Genomic DNA, 23,289 nt, shown 5'->3' with positions numbered 1-23,289 from the left:
AGGACCTAGGGTGATGTAATTTAAATATGTGACCAGTACTAAAAGTTATTCGTTTCGTCACTTCCTTTTATTGACTATATAAACCTGATTTGCATTGTATTTTTCCGAAAGTTTCCAAAGTCCATCAAATGCTTAGAATATCGTGACCGATGCAAGAATTTGTATGATACGCCGTTTGACGTTTACACAAAACAAATGCGTTAGCACTGTGTAAGGTCACTGTTGTTAATTTATAGTTATTTATCGCTGACAAGTATATCTTAGTATATGTTTTTGAAAGGTTGGTGTCACTAAATCACGGTGAAATCTATTAAACGGTATAAGACACTGACTTCCGGTATCGCATGCGCAGTTGGAATCTGCGCATAGCAGATGTACAGACTACATGTCTACACCCTACAAGGAAAATAATAGTGTGAGTACGCTCGCACTAAAAACTGCTGTTCTTCAGTTCTTCAGCACTTTAATTTGATTAAAATGATTTCTCAGAGGGTATTACTAATTCTGAGGTCATCACAATATCCTTAAGACAAGAATTGTCAGCAAGACAAAAGGCCCTTACCTACATTTGTTCCTTGAACAGGACAGCATGGACACAAGTATAGCAATTTATGACCTGTTTTTGGCAAGCCTTGTTGTAGGTTTTTTGTATATTTCGATCCAATAAAGCGTAGACTGGAAGACCCACGTTGTTGTTAATTACACACCCCGTCTACATCAATATAAAATTTCAGCTTGAAGGCGCTCTCCATTTTTATTGGTGCCTTTGTCTTTTATGTTGGTATGGTTGTGAGGAAGGAGACAATCCTGTTAGAGCCGACACGACAGCCATGTTAGGCTTATTTCATGACTAGATTTTCTGAAATATTCCAGTTCCACCTTTGGACTACTATAAACCACGCAAGATACAAATTTTCACGTAATTATGCAAATTCAAATGTTTCGTGAATAATTGTAAAACTTTATAAATTAACGAACGATTCTCAGTAAGAGCCCTTAATGGAAATTTATGTGGTTTAAAGTGGTTTATGGTAATACGTGTATACGTAGGCCTGCAGTAAATGATCCTGATGAACTGCTTTCTTTACCTATTCTTCACATGTTACAGAGTGATCTTCCCCTTGTCAGTAAGTATGGATTGTGAATTTGAGAGTAATGCCATATTTTTCAGAGATGACACCATTTTGGTACACAAACTTGTGATATAACAATTAATACCTACCCTAAAGGGCAGATAACTCTGTAATATGTAGTTAAGACGACTAATAGGCTGCCTACTTGACTGGGTGGACATTTTAAGAATGACATCAACATTTGTTTGTTAGTACATCTGATTTATTTCATTTATTGCATCAATACTACACATTTTTTATCAATTATAAATTGTGTATAAAAATAATTCATTTCGATACTTGAGCACTTTCACACCTCCTCCATCTAACACACATTCTTCAACCTCTCACCCATGGCTCTGTTGTCCTGAATAACGCTCCAGATACAGTTTTATAATAATAGCTTAGTTCTGCATGTAATATATAGTTAGATATATTAGTTGTTCTGAAATGAGTTTCTTCTCCAATACAAAGTCAGTTTCACTAACATACTAAGCCTTAGGTATTTCTATACTGAATGAAAAGAAAACTCCAGAGAAGTCAATTCATTTCCCGAAAACATATGGAATTATTACATTGCTGAGTCAAAAGGTATTGAATAGTCAATTGTCTCTAAATAGCACAATTATCTAGATTTATTTAACCTGTGATTGTAATTATCTCCCCGTTTTTTTTTGTTTTTTTTTTTATTTTTCCAAATTTGGTGCCTCCATACTATCACATAAAGCTTGAAATTGTTGTATTTATCCACATTTCAGATTGACGGTTGACATTAATTGCTAGATATTAACAAGCATACTCTTTTCTTTCTCTCTCATATAAATCTCAGTCTTGTCCATACCTAGACAAACACGAACTGCTATTGATCATGGCAATTAAAACAGATGACTTAGGTACTCAGCTTTGGATTAATTTGGAAGGCATTCAATTTCAACATGAGAATTTTCTCACAAAAAAATATGTATATTAAACAGTGAAATACGAAAACAAGGACTAGATTTTCTTTACCTAATATGTGCAATATTGACCAATTCTGTTGTAATTTGTTCTAATTCCTGCATTTTACGAAAATCAAAGGTAAAAGAATAAAGCAAAACTTTTAATATATAAAAATTGCTGTAAATCACCTCTTTTGGAATGTAAATAGTAGAATTGAACTGAGCTACTTTTTGACACACATATATATAAATGATAACATATAGGAAAAAAAGATGGGAGACAATCTAACGGACATGGATGATTATATTACAATGAAGGAGCTTGTATAAAAAGTTTTCTATTTACAAAATATACAAATTATTATTTTACAATGTACAAATTATCTACACAATCCGTTTCTTTGATTATGATAATGATATGTAATCTTAAATCAAATTTATCACAATAAAATATGGCCTCTCACTTCAGACTAACCTACATATCAATTTTATCCTTAAAAGACAGAAAAAAAATACAAAAGTATAATTTGAGATTTCTTGACATAAACTGAATAAAGACAAACTTGAAAGTGATATCAAAATTCAAACAAGAATTTATGTGGATAAAGACTACATCATGACCAGCTATACACAAATGTGTTTCAAGGCATAGTGTATCTTTTACAAATGAAACATACTGATGAAAACAAGTTGTGAATAACATCAGGAGCAGTTAGCCTTTTGTTACAATTGCAATCTTCAATTCTTCAGAAATACTAACTGTTGACATATTGTGTCATGTTCTGTATGACAGATTACATACTTCAAAACTTCATATGCAACACCTAAATGCCTAACTGTTGATAGGAAATTCTACATTTTGCCAAACAGTTGATATGTAAAACTTCTAATTTGCTAATTGCTGATATGTAAGATGTATATTTTGCCTAACTGTTGATATGTAAGACGTATATTTTGCCTAACTGTTGATATGTAAGACATATATTTTTGTAACTTTTGACACAAAGTATCTATATAAACCATTCTCGTCGCTTGGCAATGTCTGGTACACCTGTCTGGTTGTAGACAACAGCAGTGTCTGGATTATCAGCAAGATCTTGACCTTTAGCCTCTTTTGTGCTATAATCGCCCTTTTCGCGGAAGTAGATGAAACCGATGATGGCAAGGATGATGATAATGAGAAAGACCAGAGCAACGACACCTGAAATGGGAACATAACATCACGATTGATACGGCAACATAGAATGATAATACATTTAGACACCAAAATATTTTCATTTGAATCTACAGCTAGAATAAATTCAGTGTGATAGGATTAGGTTTATTGTTCATTTAAGAGTTAAAATCATCCTAAATTGTAGACTGACCAGGACATACAGTCTTACCTCCAATGATGCCCCGCTCTGTGGTGGTGAGTCCATCGTCGCTGTATGGGAACGTGATGTTTGTGTAGGGACCTCCAGCAATGGGCCGGGTCTCGATTGGATCTGGTGGCTGTGTGACCTCTTCAAAACCACACATATCCTCTCGTACCTTCCCTGTCAGAGTCAACATATCTCTTATTAATCATACAGTATTCATTATCACAATATAATAAAGTTAAAGATGCTCCACCGCTGACAAATGGTATTTTTTCACTATCGAAAACAGGGGCAGACGATTTAGTATTTTTCTTCATTTATAAAAGTTGCTTTCTTTACACCATTACCACCATTGAAAAGTTTGAGCTTCTAATTTTCCTTCAAGTTAAAAATATGAAAAATAATTAATTGCATCCCAAAAAAAATTCATGGCGCGATATCCTTTACAGAATTAAGTACTGATTGTGCTCAACTAAAGGCAAAATAAATTATTTTATACTATTTTTTGTGTTAGTTAGACATATATGTACACGATTAAACACCAAGTACTGTTCAAATGATGAATATCATTTAAGCTCTGTCGGCGTAGGAGCATCTTTAACATTTGATTTTGAATTCCATCATTCTAGACTCAATTTGTACAATTAGAATTTTATCTTGATTTCTTTTTTTGAGATGCGTCAGTAATCACATCAACTGAATGTATGGGCAATCCAGGTGCAGGTAATTTTTTTCATTTCAATGTCATTCGAGACTTGTCCATCTTAATCTGCACTTGTGAGGGCTCACTTCATGACCTAAAGTGAGGTGGTATGTAATGAGACAATAGGAAGAAAAAGTCAGGATTAAAAATGCAAAATCCTAAATTTAGTCACCTTTTATGATCATGCCTTGAGGACAGCAGGTAAATCATAATGCCTGTTGGACAATGACAAACCTGTTGGGTTGAGCTCTAAAAGAGAGTGAAGGTTGGAAAATATTACTAACCTGATGGGTTGAGCTCTACAAATGAGGGTCTAGGATCCTGGAAGGCTCGTTTGAGTGGGTAAATGTTGTCCACCTGCATACGGTAAATACAGCCTTCAAATCCTTTAGCGCTGTTTGCGGTGTCTGAATATGGAAAAAAAAACACTTCTGCTTATCATACAAAGTCATAATGCCCCTGTTGCAACTCAATACAAGTTTCAATGACCCTGCTTAACTCTTTCAATACTTGATATTCTTTCTGGATTCTATGCTGGAAGTATTTAAAAGTCAAGGGAGACAAACAAGAATATCTGATTGGTTTGATGACCTTCTTACAACAGGGTCAATTAATATGTGCCAGATTTATTTGGATAGAAGCCACGGTTCTTAGAGTAGAAACACCGACTGCCAGATTTATTTGGATAGAAGCCATGGTTCTTAGAGTAGAAACACCGACTGCCAGATTTATTTGGATAAAAGCCAGGGTTCTTGGAGTAGATACACCGACTGCCAGATTTATTTGGATAGAAGCCAGGGTTCTTGGAGTAGATACACCGACTGCCAGATCTATTTGGATAGAAGCCAGGGTTCTTAGAGTAGAAACACCGACTGCCAGATTTATTCGGATAGAAGCCAGGGTTCTTAGAGTAGAAACACCGACCTAAGGTGGAGGGCTTGCATATGTGGATATCTTTACCACTTAATTGGCCACCGTAGACACTCGGACAAAACGTATATCCCACCAGCATCAGAGAAACACTTTAATGCATCAAAATTGATGGTGTCAATGACAATGTAAGCAGCATATATCATATAATTGTGTAGGTTGTCACACACACCCCTGTATTAAGCATTATATATCATATGATTTTGTGGGTATAAAAGATGAAGTTTCCTAGCAACCACAGGATATCATGCTCCTGTGAAGAATGGGAGAAATGATATTCTAGATATTGAATTAATACCTACCGTTACTTCCTACAAAGAGATATTTCGGGTTGTTGAGGATGCTGTCACTGAGAGAAGCTCCAAGTGTATCAATGGCCTCAGGATAGTTGTCCACCTTCATAAGAATAATGAATTTTTATTGATATTAACAAGTGGGTACAAAAATAATAAAATCAACATCAACCAGAAACTTAAGTTATTGTAGATTATCATATTTAAGGATAAGACATTAAAATATCATTCAAAATCAAATACATCCAAAACTTTTGACTGCTTAATTCAGTAAGAATAAAACCTCTAGACCAAAATATACCTCACCTGTAAATGTACTATTCTTCCTCCAGGTCCCTCTCTCTTCATTTTGGCTTCATGTTGCTGTCCATTGGTGTAGTCTATTCCGTGATTAGGAGTGTTCAACTCCCAACGTTCAGAACCAACGTCTACTACAAACTTTATGCCCCCTGATAAAATAAAATGATGCAATATGAAGAAATGGTGATAAGGATTGATGTTCGTCAGTAATTCTTATATCCAGGTATACAGTAGGCCAAACAGATCAAACTACATGTCAAACTAAATGATAAAGGAATGCTGATTAATTAATTAAAAAACTTTAAGAATGAAATCAAAATGAAAATTGAAAGTCCCAAATGAATCATTTTTATGTATTCAACAATTGTATTTTATTGTGTTCATCAAGGATTTATAAGTGAGAAGGATTCATGACTGTCTCTTTACATTACTAAACACCACGCGAGACGCCTATGAACCGGGAATAAAAACCGTTTTTCTCAACAAATACTTGTCTTATCGAGTCAAACGAAACACCAATGTAAAGTTTATTAAATATCACAACGTTTATAACTTGATTTAAGGACAGAAGATTTAGAGGATATGTCTTAAATTTTCGTTAAAAAAATACGACAGCTCATGAAATGACGGCCCGCTTCAGAAAGTAAGACGGTAACCCTCGCACCCGCAAGCTACATCAAAGGCTGCGCCGGCGGATATCAAAGGAAAATCACCCGTCGACCAACGTCACGGTCAGTGCACAAACACAAAAGCTCCTGTCTTGTACTCCCCCAAAACCCAGTGTGACTTATCCTTCTCATATACGTCCTTGTGTTCATAAACATTTCAGAACTTAAGACCCACCAGCAGTGTCTACCATCTAAAATCACAAATAGTTTTACAAAAAGACTGAAAACATCCCAACCTTATCAACGAATGATATATTGTAGATGTAATGCTTTAATGAACCTAGTACTGTGAAATCATTCATTTTCGTTGGGCTCAATTTTCGTGGATTCTAAAATTTTACAATTTCGTTGGCACTTAAATTCATGGAGAAGACCTTACACATTACCGTTAAAATATACAAAGTCGACACTGTCACCTGTATTGTTTGATCTCTCAAGCGGAACTAAGCTCTACCACACAACACAGTTACAATCACAATCTAGAGTCGGTACTCAGCCAGTGTTTTTACAGATGTGTCCAACAAACAATTATCGTGTCACATTGATAGTGTCATGATATACTCAATCTATTATTTGTTGGTACATGTAGATGAAGTCTATGAAATTCTGAAAACTATCTTTGTTTGAACAATATTTTCCAACTTTGAACTTGTCATACTTGTCCTCGAAATAGACCTATGTAGTGAGGTAATAATCATCCTACAATGTATGAACGCATAAACTTACATGACATTGGTATAGGTATATATATTTTCGTGGGGATGTAAATTCGTTGATTTTGGTCAAAAAACGAAATCCACGAAAATTAAACCCCCACGAAAATTAATGTTTTCACAGTAATAAACAGTCTATGGAGTTTACTGTACCTGATTACTTACCACTGTTGTTAATTTCCAACGACACATACTCTGTGTTTTCAGCGTCGCGGAGCTGTACCAGAATACCCTGCTTTAACTTGGTTGTGAAACCTACGCGTATGTTCATGAAGTCTGTGGCAGACAATCCCTGATTCTTGTCAAATGTGTACTTCACTTGGAAGTTGGTCTGAAGGTTCACACCCACCTCTGTAAGCACCAAACAATCTTGTATTACATTTTATATTGTATTTTATTGGCATTTGCAACTGTCGTAATATTTAAGAGAAAATGTTCTTGATGTTTTTCTCATTTATCATTTTTCATTTACCCAGTGGCAGGTTGGTATTGGTTGTGACATCATTAGTTGGTGAGTGAAAGTTTTGTTGTTTTCTCGTAATATATGACCTTATCTCACAAAATCTTATGTAAGGGCAGATAACTGTAAAATGCAAATTGATACACAATACGGTGGTGACAAAAAGTTAGAATGAATATACATGCCTTCCAAAAATACTGTTTTCTAAAGACAACATTGTTTTTGGGTAGGAAGTGTAAAGACCTAGAGATATTGCAACTAGAGAAAAGTGTGATATTAGTGATATCAGTTACTGACCTCGTCCACACATCCAGCCTCTCCATGGTGTATAGGCACAGTCACAGGTGTAGCCAGAGTAACCCTCTATACAGGTACCTCCATTCATGCATGGATTGCTGTTGCACTTTCCGTTACAGTTGACCGACACACCATAGTAGAAGTCGCCACGCTCCACGAGACCTCGGAGGTCCTGCAACACTCCGTTCACACGAAGCCCTCTTATACAGCCAACAAAGCCATTCTTGTCTTCCACTGTGGCACCTGATAGGACATCAAATTTTACAGTTATAAAATTTACTCTCTTCTGTCTATTTTGTATACATAATTCAAATACATTGTGTCAAAAACAATTGAGATTAGAAAGAGATTTGGAGGTGTTTTTTTAATAGTAATTTTAAGAGTTGCGTATCATAATATCCTTTGCCTTCATCGAGGGTAGCTCAAAGTTCAGCAACTTTTACGGTAATATGGTGTTCTGACAACATATGTTTCCACAATATGGATGGGTTTTGTGACTACATTTTATTATAATATTCATCCATTCTTACCAACAACCAGAAATCCCATGAGATCAAGTGTACGTGTCACCTCATCTTGACCTTCGTCGAGATATTTCTCTGGGAAGTTGTCGACACGGAGCCAGGCCTGTTTTCTATTCCTCTCTACATGAACGGTATGCCAAAAGTTGTTATTGAGGGCATTGGTAGATTTGTACTCCAGCACCTTGATGCCGTTACCATTGTTATAACTGAACCCAATCGTATCACCGTCTGAAATTTAAAATACAAATTCGTTTGAAATTCAATGAAATCTTTACGAAACATCTGTACTTCTTTATGTGAAATGAATCATAAAATACATCATGTAACAATAAAGAACTCTTGAAAAGGCTTTAAAAGATTGTTTTGTGCAAAATTCTATTTGTGTAAGGTTTTTCTTTAAGTAAATAGTATGGGTATAAGTAAGTTTTTCAATAAATCAACAGCAGCTAGACCACAAAAGTTTCCTATACATACTAAATAGTCGGACTTGAATAAAGTCAGGGCTGCCATCTAGGGAGTTTCCGATGTTGTGAATGATAACACCATCCATGGCAGTCGTCTTGAATTGGAACCAGATGTCACCAGACGGCTCAGCTTCAAAGGTGGCTAGTTTGATGGTGGCATCTGCCTTACGGAACGTTATCACATTGTCAAGCAGATCTGAAAGAAATTGGCGGGAAACATTTAGATAAGTTTGTTTCTAATTCATCCACATATTTATGGATCTCTTGTGTGGAATATTAGCTGCAATAACCTCTTCACAACAGATTTCCGCTTTATAATTAACACTTATCAATAAGGCAATACAGTATTTTACACCAATTTAACCATCTAAAGTCAGGATTTTCAGCTTTGTTTTACAGCTACAAAAGCATCCATGATCTTGAAGAAATAAAATCTAATGGGTTAATTGTTATGAACAAATAAATTTCCAATGATATAAGAGTTTTTCTGAAGCTGTGTCTAAAATCAGTAGTCTGCTCCAGTCCTATACAACTGTACTTACTGTCCCCCTGACAGATGAGAGGTCCAACTTTATGGAACCCAAGTCTACTGTCTGTCGTTGTTCCTGTGTCACCAAAGTGAAGTTCCATCACCGGCAGATAGTCCTTGTGGACTAACTGACCGCTGTCCGAGGTAGAGAGTCCAGAATCACAATTACATGTTGAAACTCCCCCAGTACAGCCTTTTTCGGTCAGTCCACAGTAACATTTGTCTGAGCCTGGGGCTGCCCCTCCCCAGTAGTACATGGGCTGGAATGTTCTCCCCACCCACCAGGCATAGTGCAACTCAGGGGAATCATCTGTACCAACACAAATCATTGTATTGAACATTTTATCATTTATAACTTAACAGATTCAATATTTTAAACACGTAAAGCAGGATACTTCTAGCTCTATTTCTGTTTAAATAGAAGCTGAAAATCAGATGATCATCCTATTTGTACTAAAGAGCCAGATACCAGGTAAAATAGCATTTCAATTACCCGATGTCCATTGTTATGTCAATGAGACATTACTGTGTTCAGTAACTGTAGTAAGACTTTGACTTACTTGGATTGGCTAGTAGACGAGAGTTGTTGCATTTGTACTCAATAGTCTGATGGCAGTTGACCGCTCTCTCAATGACTTCAGTCAGTTCCTCAATAGATGATGCAGTGTAACCGATCTTACGGACATAGAAGTTGGGAGCTTGGTAGCCGTCTACACGGATATCTTCTTCACTGTCATGGCCGACCCAGGTCTCTACAGGTTTACCCACCTCATCTGTAACCATAGCAACACCGCTGTTATATCTACTGTATACTTGTTAATTATCACGGGTGTAAAAATTAGCTCACAGGTGTAAAAATTAGCTCTCAGGTGTAAAAATTAGCTCACAAGTGTACAAATTAGCTCACATGTGTACAAATTAGCAATTTCTTGTTTGGAGGGGGTTATTTCCGTAAATCACCATAAATCCTTTGAAAGTATCAGTGTGTGTAATATAAATCCACAACTTTTGAAAAATTTCGAAAATTTCATACAATGTGATGGAATTCCCAAATTTATAGCTCAATTAAAACCCACAGTACACAGCCCCATGACAGCTACTTGTAGTCACTCAGTAAACAAGTTTTTTTAAAGATATTTTCAACTGCTTTTGAAGCAAATTTAGAATGTAAATTTTTGTGAAACATTTTTTCCATCACAATGAAACATAACTGTTGAAACACGTTTTACCTTATTCTCCAGGAAAATTACTTATAGGCACGAAAGTAACATTTATGATGGCAGAAATATCAAACTATATTATACAACATTTAACTCTCTTAAATTTCACTCAAAAACAGCTGTTATACAATATCTCCTACAATACAACTCCACATGCATTTTAACAGGAATATATGGCTATGTACAAGCAGTTAACCAATTGGAAGTATTATTTGGTCTAGATTTCCATCTAAGCCTATATCTGTTTAAATGTGAGATGTCTGTCAACTTACTTTTGCCATTACACTTGACCTTGAATGGTTTAAGGGGACCCGAACCGTCCGGGTCAATTATAGCTGGTTCTAGGCCGTCATTTTTCGTGTACATCTTGTACATTTCACAGGACAGGTAGTAGGCAGCTGAATTGTAAAGCAAATACATTATACAGGGTAAAGGACACAACTTGTGCTCCTAAAATACTGAAACCTGACTTAACAAAAAACTTTATATGTCCTCAATCTGTAATATCTGACATAACAACTGTGATAGAATAGTGGTAAGACATCAGGAAAAATGGCTGCCTACACTGGAATTTTCACAATACTTTTCAACATTGAAATTCTTTCAAATGATATTTGACTTGTTCCATGAGAAACTCGTGAAATAAATGCTTTTTTTATGATATTTAGTGTGTTATAATAACTTACAGATGTGGCAAACCTCTCCTGTATAGCCTGACTGTTGACAGTCACAGTTGAAATTGTTCCAATCTTGTGTACATTTGCCTTCATGTTCACATGGATTGGGAGTACACCTGCATATATGAAATATATTAATATTACATTTCCACTGAATATTGTCATCATTTTGGTTTTTATAAAAAAAAAAATATATCTTAAGAAATGAATTTTTTTTCGGGGAATTTGTCCGAGTGTTATCCTGCTTTTAAACATAAGACAACAGGTCAGTTGACTTCAGATCAGTCAGATTGTTGGTGTTCTGAGCACTTGACGAGGCAACAGTGATGATTTCAGCATTTTTTCCCCCCTAAGATTAGCGGACTCTATAAATTTGACACAACAACTGAAACTATAAAAAATATCAACATAACAAAAGAACCACCGGTGTAGTCAACAGAATCAACATGACAATAAAATCTAGGAAGACAACATGACTGAGGTTAATATAACAGCTAATCTCAGAGGTTTATTATCAAAGTCAATATGACAAAAGAAGACAACAACACCAACCTGTCTATAAGTCCACATGTGCCAATCTCGACATCCTTCAAGTCAGACTCAGAAATACTGTTCAAATCTACTGGTGTCACATCAATTTCGACTGACCGCATACATCCACGGAAACTTATTCCAAGCGTGTAACCTCCTAATTACCAAATAAAGAAAGAAGACATATTAAAAAAAACATCACAACAAATTAAGAATAATTCATATAACATTTTAAAAATTTCGTTTCTTTGCAGTAAAGATCCACAATTAACAATAAATTATTTCAAAATGCTCATTTGAATAATTTGTCATTTACCAAGAAAGTATGTAGAACCAGCCGATATTGTGAGACTTCTCCTTGAGACTTTGGCGTTTCTGTCAACAGTGATGTTTAACATTTGCTGGTTGGCATGGAGAAAGAAAGAGTGCCAGAGGCCATCAGCAAATCCTTCAGACTTGGCATCGAGGGCAGCTGAAGGAAAAACAGACAATATTTTATAACACAGACATATATGATTGACTTTATATTGTTCATTATGTATTAATTAGTCAGGGTCATTTACAGTTGACATTTTTCCTCACATTCTTAACATCCTTTCTATCAATCAATCTTTTATTAAAAAAAATAAGATTGATTAATAGAAAGGATGTTAAGAATGTGGAAAACAACCCACCAAACTATGATCAGTATTTGTCCATTGTTCAGCCCCACTTGAGTTTCTACCTTGCAATGGTTAGTGGTAATATTACGTAACAATCACTCGGTCACTCAATCACCCACACACATATATCTTAATGCTAAGGCCCAATTATCTGATGTATGTGACTTCTGTACATTAAGGATTGAGTTTAAAAGCCAGATTCACAAAAAAACTATTCACATCTTCAAATACAGTCAAACCTCGATGATTCGAACTTCGATGAATCGAATTTCTCGCTGTATCGAACTTTTTGTCCGGTCCCGAATTTCTTCCCTATATAACATTACTAACTAACCCATGTATGAATCGAAGTTTTATGAATCGAAGTTCTCGATGTATCGAACTTTTTTCATGGACCATTTGTTATAGAATCATAGGTAACTGACACTCGATGATTCGAACAAAAATTTACCTGTACAGATCAGGTGTTCGCCGATACCCCGCGGCATGCTGTCACACCTAGATGTCTCGCGACGGCCATTCGCCGGACAATAGGGATTATGACAGCTTGTGTTGCTAGCTTGATATCATAATTAATACCATTAATATCACTAATCAGACCGATACCCGGTGCTTTGTTTTTACAAGCTGCGTTATTATATCATTAGTACGGCAAAGATACAGTTAGTCGTTATTGATGTTTGCCGCCGCCATTGGTAGCGGTTTGTAGGATTTACGGAACGGTAAATAGCGAGCCACATTATTAGTAACTCATACTCAAAACTGTTACATTGCACAACTTTGGCATAAATACTGGAGCAAATCGATCATATCGAAGTATTTTGTAGGTGTTGTAGCGCTTTCGGTTCCTCTTTTTTAGTTTCGTTTTTACAACGTGTTTTCGTTTAAATATTCATTCCGTAATATTAACCATTGTTTAAATATATAGTCGCCAAACGAACACTTGTACATGGGTTAGGCCTAGTACACGCAAGTCTTGTTTATAATATACATATGTATTGCTAACGATAAGCAATACATGTGATTAATTGCATACTTCGTTTTTATTTTGTTTTGCTTGTGGTAAATACAATGATTATAAAGTTTACGGAACGGAGACGACATGTACACAACTACCACAGTTGGTCATGGTAAAAAAAACATCGGTCTAATTTCAACCACGAATAATTCGAAGTCTCGATGTTTCGAAGTTTTTCTGGCGGTCCCTTGAACTTCGATACATCGAGGTTTGACTGTATTTCTGAATCACAATTTCTATTGTGTAATATTTAGGGTGAAGATGTAGGCTGCTTAACTGAAAACAGCTTAAAGTTCGACTGGTGACATTGAGGTAAACATCATACTTGTATGACATTGAAGACTATTCATGCACCATCAACCCCTCACACCATCACATTTGAGATAACTTGATCATAATATGCGAAATATCTTTTCACAACTTAAGTTTCAACACCTATCTTACAAGGCCCATTTTGCTATCTGAACTTGCTATATGTATGTCCAGTATCAGAGTGGCTCTTAACTTACTGTTGCGGACCATATCCTCAATAATCTGGTTGTCCTTAGTGACAAGTTTGTAGGTCACAAAACCTATGTCATCTAGCTTCACCTGTCAAAACAAAACAAGGTCAGTCAGACAACAGGCATCCTTAAACATCAAACAAATAATTACATCATATAATCATAAAGTGTGTGTCATAAAGTTTTTACCACTGACTTCACAGTTAAAAAAAAACAATCTATGGAGTGCTGACATTACAGGGAAATATACATATATTTAAAAGTAATTATCTGTACAATTGTCACATAAATCACTGTTATTATATTTGACCTTTGAATTGAAAGCAAGATCAATAAGATCTGATAGCAGAAAATTGCATAGTTGCTTTATATAAAAAAAATGATCTAATTTTACAATATGTTTGGTAGTTTTCAATGTTTAGTAAAGCTAAGACAAGAAAAGACAAAGAAGAATTAGCAGTTAATATATCTCAAAATGAGTTTCACCCCTTGCATAGGTTAGAACCTTCTGGCTAATATAAGACCATATTTTACCTCTATTGAGCCTCCGTCTTCCATGTCATGATGAAGGAGAATGCCATCTTCATCGTGGGTACGGAAATCAAACTGTAGACGAATTGCACCACCAGCATCAAATCCCTTCAGTACTGCATACGAGTCAAATGTAAAGAAGGTCATGGGGATAGGAGCTGTGAACTGTAAAATAAATCCTAACAAGTCAGAAAAATCATCTCATTGAAAGAGCTGGAATTATTTAAAGCCACCTGAAAAGATTGTATTCTAGACCCAAGTAATGTTACACCAAATACACAACAGTCCTTATAATTTATCATTACTTGACCAATGATAAAATATTGAACGACAATTTTATCCTTTGACCTCTAACTGACCTTGCAGTTCCAGGGGTCAGGTACAGATCCGACCATCTGGTATCCACTTTGTCCAGCTTGAGCATCACGTATCATCTTCAGACTGTTAAATACAACATTTTCCAGACAACCAGCAAAGTTAGTCTTCACAGTCAAACCTTTCTGGTCAAAACTTGGTACACCTCCAATGTAGATCTGATGATAAAAATATCATAAACATCATAAGTACTTAATCAGACATTCATTACTAGTCATACAATTTACTCTGTTTACATGACCATGTCTGTAGCTATTATCTGGGGCAACTTTTCAACTTTTCTCCTTCAAATTCATTTTATTTTATAATCTTTTTATATTTTTTTATGTCAAAAACGTTTGTAGCTCAATATATCTTGGTTTTTTTCATAAATAAAGTGTTTTCTGCACAATGTTGTCATTTTGATTTAGATTTGTCAGTACTAAATCTACACCAATTGTTATTTTAAAATCATTATCTGATTTTTTTTATCAACAAGGTAGTGTTTTTAACAGGAGAAAAAAGGGCATGGTGCTGGGTTTTGAAAAGGGCACCTTGACCGTGATAAATAACTATCAAAGGGGCACAAAAGTTATATTGACGACTTCCAATAAAAGGGAATACCTTTAAAATTGTCTTGTTATTTATTTAATTCTGGTTCAACTTAATATCATTTAAATGCTTTAAACTCTCTGAGTTGCTAAGTAATATCAGGATATCTATTTAATTATTCTGGGTAAAATTATAATTTTGGAAATTGGAATCTGCTGATCATATGATCATGACTACAAATGATTCAAAAGAAAGATCTAAATTTCAAAAAAATAAAAATTAAAGAATGTGGAAAATGCGAAATATACCTTAATTTCAATCCAATAACCTTTATTTTAATATATTGTTATTGAAATATTAAAAATACTGTATTAAATTGAATAAGTTTAACATGTTTCACAATAATGGATAATTAATTAATATAATGTTCTTTAGTTTACAAGCACTAAATTAAGAAAATACATAATTTTTACTGTAGTATTCAAAATATAATTTAATCTGAGAGAGAAAAAAAGTAGATTTCTTTTTAATTTGATTTATTTTAATTAAATTGCTTTTAATATTTTTTCTATTATTAATATATTTTTTCTAAAAATAAATTCACTCCAAAATTCTAAAAAAATTTATACCGTTTTCATTTTAAAAAACGTGAATATTAGTTATATACCAATCCAGACCCACTTTTACAATACACCCAAAATTGCGGCCATTACGATTGCAAAGCTTGCGACATCCATCAGATATAGGAAGGCCTATTATACATTAAAAACGTGAGTAAATCATATACGGTTGTAAGCAGTATTTGTTTTTGTAGTAATGCTCACTAGCTGTAGTCATAAAACTTATTGAAATACCAGCTGATTGTTTTCTAGGCTGCCGATTAGCTGCTTGACTTCAGCTTACGTAATACACAGACGTGAAAGTGACACCACAACCCAAGGTGGAATTAGCCCAAGGCTGCTAATTAGGGCCACTGGGGTGTTGGTCAGGGGGTCAGGGAGTGGTCACACCTCCTTTGTTTAAATGATTATCAAGCCATTGCCTGGTATTTTGGTAGTTTAGTAAACGTGTACTGGGGGCAAACAGGGCAGGGAGCTAGGTTATAGGGGCATGGTGTCGGGTAAAAAGGGCACGGCACGGCACCATGCTAATCTGGGCTATGAGAAACACTACAAGGTTATTTATCAATCTCCCCTTCAGAGGATAGCTTTACATTTCCAGCTTAATACCTTCTTGTCAACATTGAGTCGGTAAAATGCTCCATTGGTTTCAAATCGGGTCTCCATTCTGTCGACAATCAACATGATATTAGTGCGATTCCGTCTGATGATGATGTCATGCCATTGGCTATCGTCAAGCATATTACCACCCAACTCATTGGTAGCACCATTCACTTTCATGGTGGAGCCTGGAAAACAATAAGAAATAATGTTATATTTGTAAAGAAGTGTTAATCAATTTCTATGTCACAAAATCACAACAGAGATTTTGATAGTGACATTGATCTACAGTCAAAAGACTTTGATTTTCTTGGTATCTATCAAATTTGATACTGCAATGGAATTAATTTCTTTACAAAAATGAATCTCAAAAAAGAAATAGTTTTGATGTGAAGGTTAATCTTTATCTGTTAAAAACATAGATTTACCTAAATCTACGTGGAAAAACAAGGTTCCTCCAACCAGCTCCAATGACATGTAATCGCCTTGGTTTCCATCTGCAAACATGATGACGCCATCTTGTTTGTTGGTTTTGAAGCGGAGTTTGATGTTGTCCTCGATACTGCTTGGTGGGGGGACTTGATTACTTAGGTCATAGCTAATGTAACTGGTACCACCGTCAAATCTCACGGTTTGTGAATCTGATAAAATATATATACATGTATATATTATAGGAAGAGCATAATCTTAACAGGTACTACCAACAAACTTTCGCCTGAAATTTGTTTTCAAATACAAATATCAATTACCAAGAACAAAAGAATATGTAATTGAAATAGTGGTTAATATAAACTCTTTTGGATATACAGATAAACCTGTCAATAAAGACCACACGAGGGACTTAGAAAAATGGTCTTTATTGCTAAGTGGTTTTGATACACATGTTATAAAGGTTTATATAAATATTGTGTTGAAATTGGCCATATTAGACAGTACTAAAGTGGTCTTCATGAGATGCTCTTTATATGGAGGTGGTGGCTATAGTGGGTTTTATTGTTGTATAATATTCCATAATGTGTTTGATCATTTCATCTACTATGTCCCCAAACTCACTGTATGGACAGCCTTGTACTTCCACTCTCATGGAGATGACCATGTTCCAGCGTGATGGATGGAAGCGGACGTAGCGTGCCACAACTGGGTACTTCAGTGTGTTTGTCTTCACCATGTCTCCATTACTGTTACCGATAAACATCTACAAAACCAAAATACTTAGGGGTAAACAAAACGTCCATTCAACAAAATATACCAATAATCATCTACAAAACCAAAGTACTAAGGGGTAAACAAAACGTCCATTCAACAAAATATACCAATAATCATCTACAAAACCAAAATACTTAGGGGTAAACAAAACGTCCATTCAACAAAATATACCAATAAACATCTACAAAACCAAAATACTTAGGGGTAAACAAAACGTCCATTCAACAAAATATACCAATAATCATCTACAAAACCAAAATACTTAGGGGTAAACAAAACGTCCATTCAACAAAATATACCAATAATCATCTACAAAACCAAAATACTTAGGGGTAAACAAAACGTCCATTCAACAAAATATACCAATAAACATCTACAAAACTAAAATACTTAGAGGTAAACAAAACATCCATTCAACAAAATATACCAATTAACATCTACAAAACCAAAGTACTAAGGGGGTATACAAAACGTCCATTCAACAAAATATACCAATAATCATCTACAAAACCAAAATACTTAGGGGTAAACAAAACGTCCATTCAACAAAATATACCAATAATCATCTACAAAACCAAAATACTTAGGGGTAAACAAAACGTCCATTCAACAAAATATACCAATAAACATCTACAAAACCAAAATACTTAGGGGTAAACAAAACGTCTAATTCAACAAAATATACCAATAAACATCTACAAAACCAAAACACTTAGGGGTAAACAAAACGTCCATTCAACAAAATATACCAATAAACATCTACAAAACCAAAATACTAAGGGGTAAATAAAACGTCCATTCAACAAAATATACCAATAAACATCTACCAAACCAAAATACTTAGGGGTAAACAAAACGTCCATTCAACAAAATATACCAATAAACATCTACAAAACCAAAATACTAAGGGGTAAACAAAACGTCCATTCAACAAAATATACCAATAAACATCTACCAAACCAAAATACTTAGGGGTAAACAAAACGTCCATTCAACAAAATATACCAATAAACATCTACAAAACCAAAATACTTAGGGGTAAACAAAACGTCTAATTCAACAAAATATACCAATAAACATCTACAAAACCAAAATACTTAGGGGTAAACAAAACGTCCATTCAACAAAATATACCAATAGACATCTACAAAACCAAAATACTAAGGGGTAAACAAAACGTCCTTTCAACAAAATATACCTATAATCATCTACAAAACCAAAATACTTAGGGGTAAACAAAACGTCCATTCAACAAAATATACTAATTAACATCTACAAAACTAAAATACTTAGTGGTAAACAAAACGTCTAATTCAACAAAATATCTCAATAATTCTCGAAAAAATGTAATAAGAGAGACACCTATTAAGCAAAACATGTAGTTCAAGTAAGAAAATTAATGGCTGTATTGAAAAACTGAGAATATATGTTCAGTACAGTAAGAAGCAGATTAATCTCTACAGTAACATACCTCTCTGATACCAAACTCGTTAGAGTAGAACCGCCATGTCTTTCTGTCAACAGAGAATGACAGCATGAACTCTGTGACGTACTCGTCTGTGCCCTGTCGTCCCTGGGTCTGGAGGCGAGTCAGGAGGTATTCCCGTCCCAGGTCTACCCCCAAGTATTGTGCTGAGTTCTGTACCCTAGAGGTCCAGGATCCTGTAGAGGTCAAAGTAACTAAGGTCAATAAAACTGTAATCTGTTTTAGTGGTGTTCCGATTAATCGATATTCAGACTTTAAGCACTAATCCAATGTCCACGACAAGTAATTTTACAGCCGGACTAGTGCCAATTGAATTGAACCAGTCCAATTGGACTAGTGGCTCTCCAGCCGATTAAAATCGGTAAACATACTTTATTTACATGAACGGTGGTCAATTGCATTTTTCAACACATTGCATAGTGTGTCCAATTATTTCAATCCGGATGTATCATTTTGTGAAAATTTGTGTTCATGAAAGCATCCAGGCTATAATTTGTGTCAAAAATTGTTAACTTATCAAGACTGAAGTGCTGAAGCAAAACAGCAGTATATTTCATTTGGACTAGTGATTAAATAGTCGGATTATTAAAATTTTGGGGTTTACTAGTCCAAATGACTTGCAGTGAAAAAAGTCCCCCCCGTCACAGACTGAATTCGGTTTGTCAAGTATTGTTGGTTTGAGGTGTTTGATCAATTAATCGAATAAGAAATCTGTAATCGAGTTTCGTCAAAATTTTCCAACACCATGATAAACGAAAGGATAAAGTTAGCCGATCACTAAAACATGCAAAAAAAATCATAGCCAACTTGTTGAAATCATTCCCTTGAGTGTGGTTGTCACTCATATCATTTCAAATTTTAAGCGTCTAGACAAATTGAAGAGCGCATAAGCACTACGTAGTAATGTAAACGTTCAGATGATCATGATTTGTGAAGAAAATAAGCAACATGAAAACATGATAGCACAGAGAGGCCTTGCGATTGTAAGCCCTTGAAGGATTTTTTTTTACGAGACTTGTTTATACATCAAGGAAAAAAATAATTGATTTTAATCGATCATTGATTGGTTAAATAAAACTGATGATCGACCATGAAATTTCAACCGATTCCCGACACTAATCTATTGGCAGTATGTTGAATTTATTCAGCATGTAAGTCATTAACCATGAATATAATCTTACTGATCACTTATTTAAACATATACAATTTTTATGTTTGGATGGAGATTTTTCATGTCTTGTGTCTGTATTTAAAGGAAGGAAAAGAACTAAATGTGGGGAAAAAGAAAGCAAATGTCTAAGGTGTGCACTGTTTTCACCTGAAGTATGAACAATTAATGCAAAGTTAATAAAAATTTTGTGTATACAATGTATAGGACTTCCATTAGGCCAAAAAAAAAATGTCTGTTTAGAGTTACCTGACCGACCCTAATTTTTTAACCCCCCCGACCCTAAGGATTTCCATCTCAGAGATTTCCATCTCAGACTCCGGTTCTTGCCATCATTTTAGAGTGAAAGACACTAAAAAAAGGGGGAAAAAATCCTCCCAACAGCCCGACCCTATTTTTTTTGCCAATGTAACCCTAAACAGACATTTTTTTTGGCCTTATCTGCCTGCATCTTTAGGATACATGAAAATAGTGGAAAATAAGTTTGATTAAATTCTCGAAAAGATTCATGAAAGCCTCAGTCAAGATCATGATACAAAGTCAATAATTAAAACAATTTAAGTTTTGAATTCTGATGCCACAAATAAAATGTTACGTTGTTGGTTAGCTTAAGCAAAAATACAAGACTCTTACAAGGCCCTTATAAGACCATTTTAGTTCAAAAATTATACTGATGTTATTTCAGTGTCTGAGTAAATGCAAGCTTTATACCTGCAGTTTCCATAAGTCTGCCTCGGGATGGCATCCTGATACTACTGGCCGATGACGACGCCCACATGCTGGCATCGGGTATCCTCGACCCACTATCCACACCAATACCAACAGCAGAGCCATCTAGACAGTCCGTGTCACGAAAAGGGGTCTCTGTAAAAACAATTCATAAAAAATGACATGATTTGAACAGAATATTCTAATGCAAATATTTAAAGCTGTTTATGATTATTATCCACTGTTTCCGGGAGATATTATTGTGTTGCAACTACTCAACCAAAGGGCCATAACTCTAACAAATATGTCTGACTACAATCATCAAACTTATTCAAACATAATCATTGCCAAATTTCATAATAAAATAAGTTAATATTAGTAAATTATTTTCTGTCAATTCCGAGCTATAACTTAATTATGATTTCTATTTCAATATAAAAGCTCTGAAATGACGGAAAATCATTTGTTTCAGTGGCCATATAACTCTATAACCAATGTCTGCAGCTGTGTCAATGGTCCTATAAGACAGACCTGACACATATCCAAGCAATGAATATATATATAAATCAAAGTACTGTACCAGTCTGATACTGAATATACTTACTTATTAACCAGTATTTAAGGTGCGTTTTGGGCCAAATAAAGGTCTCCAATCCCCCTAATGACATTTTGCTGTATTTTCCCAATTTAATGTAAATATTTTCGAAAATAGAGAAAATCTCTTTAAAATATAAATGTTTCAAGAAAAATGTAATGTATTGTGTTCCCAATTTAAAAGGGTCTGGACCCTGAAATTACACAATAAGCTATGGTGTAGCTATAACCCTAATTTACATATGTAATATGGCATATATTCAATCATAATATTGAAGAAATATCCTTTATCAATCGTAATGGAAATATGGTAAAATTTCCTAGTTTCCTATCACCATAAGTATTTCACATTGAAGTTAGGTAACGATCTCTCTATACTAGCTTAGTCTAAAGCTACTGGCGTCAGTAAATATAAAATATTGTAAAATTAAACCATACTTAACAGAATCGTTCGTGCGTTTGTACTCTATGACTTGACAATAAACGGGCATGTGCTGTATTCGCATCTACAATACTTAATTGAATATATAAAATAGATAACAATGGTTTAACTACGGCTAAATTGCATGTGTATATCCTGTGATTTTGGCTAATTTGAACATCAGACACGATGCAAAATATTGCTGTCACACACATTTATATACATCATTCGGATCTATATGGATAATATTCCAAATCTGCATTCTGTATTTATTGCGTTCAGTTATTTAAATACACTGTTTTTGTAAAACATCGTAGAAAATGACTAAAATGCATTCACTTCCGCCATAACAGCATATCAAAACACTTTCCGCCATTTTGAACTAAGTTGAATTAGGGTCAACACCCAGGTGTGTTTTTACCTGCAACAGGTAAAGAATTTTACGATTAATCAAAAAGTTGTTTAAATAATACTGTATTATGAATACTTACTGTCTCTTTCGTATCCGTAGCATATTTGGCAGAAAATTGCCAGAATTAAAATCAAGCTTTTCATACGCGCCATGACCAGCGCAGGTGTGCGTGGATTCTGTCCCTTTACCTGTATCACGTGACATTAGGTAGGATTTTGATTGGATTGGTAAAATGAGTCATTCAACATATTTCTAGTATTCATCAGTCTTGTCATCGACGATACAGTCTTGTATATCTTGACAGTTTCAAAGATATCATAATTAGAATAATTTTACTATAAAGTAATTGTTATGCAATTGTTAAAAATTAACAATAATTGATTAGTGAAATCAGAGATTTAAATATTTAAATCTCTGGTGAAATGTATATAATTTATATGTTTCCCTTCTAAGTGTTTGTTATTACACGTATGTATTTGTAGTATGTTGTACACTCATTTATAAGTGGATCGGCCAAATTCATTATATGTTAGTTAATCGAAGATTCATAATATATATAATTTAGCCGATCCCACTTAGACTTAGAACTAAAGGGAGCATTTGTAATAAATATTAAATGTTAAATATATAGCATGGATATAAGTCCTTCATATATAGTGACTAAATTAAAGAAGGCTTATGATTTGGCAACCAATGTGTTAAAACCCTTGGCTAATTACTTTTAAGTAACTGTT

The 23,289-nt window shown here is 34.6% G+C and overlaps 1 protein-coding gene across 1 annotated transcript; it reads right to left on the bottom strand.

Moving 5' to 3' along the window:
* Positions 1-1,312: 1,312 nt before the first annotated feature.
* Positions 1,313-22,744, bottom strand: LOC138320693 (neurexin-4-like). The gene is made up of 24 exons (XM_069263857.1): positions 22,635-22,744; positions 21,132-21,284; positions 19,238-19,428; positions 17,614-17,755; positions 16,989-17,201; positions 16,570-16,748; positions 14,794-14,967; positions 14,438-14,599; positions 13,910-13,991; positions 12,037-12,192; positions 11,742-11,877; positions 11,199-11,305; positions 10,785-10,910; positions 9,853-10,065; positions 9,306-9,602; positions 8,774-8,959; positions 8,306-8,527; positions 7,776-8,018; positions 7,184-7,369; positions 5,644-5,786; positions 5,347-5,440; positions 4,399-4,521; positions 3,436-3,588; positions 1,313-3,251 (listed from the first exon to the last, which is right to left on the bottom strand). Exons 1-24 carry the CDS (start codon positions 22,705-22,707, stop codon positions 3,061-3,063), a joined length of 3,945 nt encoding a protein of 1,314 aa, XP_069119958.1. The 5' UTR covers positions 22,708-22,744; the 3' UTR covers positions 1,313-3,060.
* Positions 22,745-23,289: the final 545 nt, after the last annotated feature.

The sequence above is a fragment of the Argopecten irradians genome, chromosome 4, assembly GCF_041381155.1.
Source record: "Argopecten irradians isolate NY chromosome 4, Ai_NY, whole genome shotgun sequence".
In the NCBI taxonomy this organism is placed as follows: Eukaryota; Metazoa; Mollusca; class Bivalvia; order Pectinida; family Pectinidae; genus Argopecten; species Argopecten irradians.
Note: the sequence above shows the minus strand (reverse complement) of the source record. Positions and strands in the feature narration are given on the sequence as shown.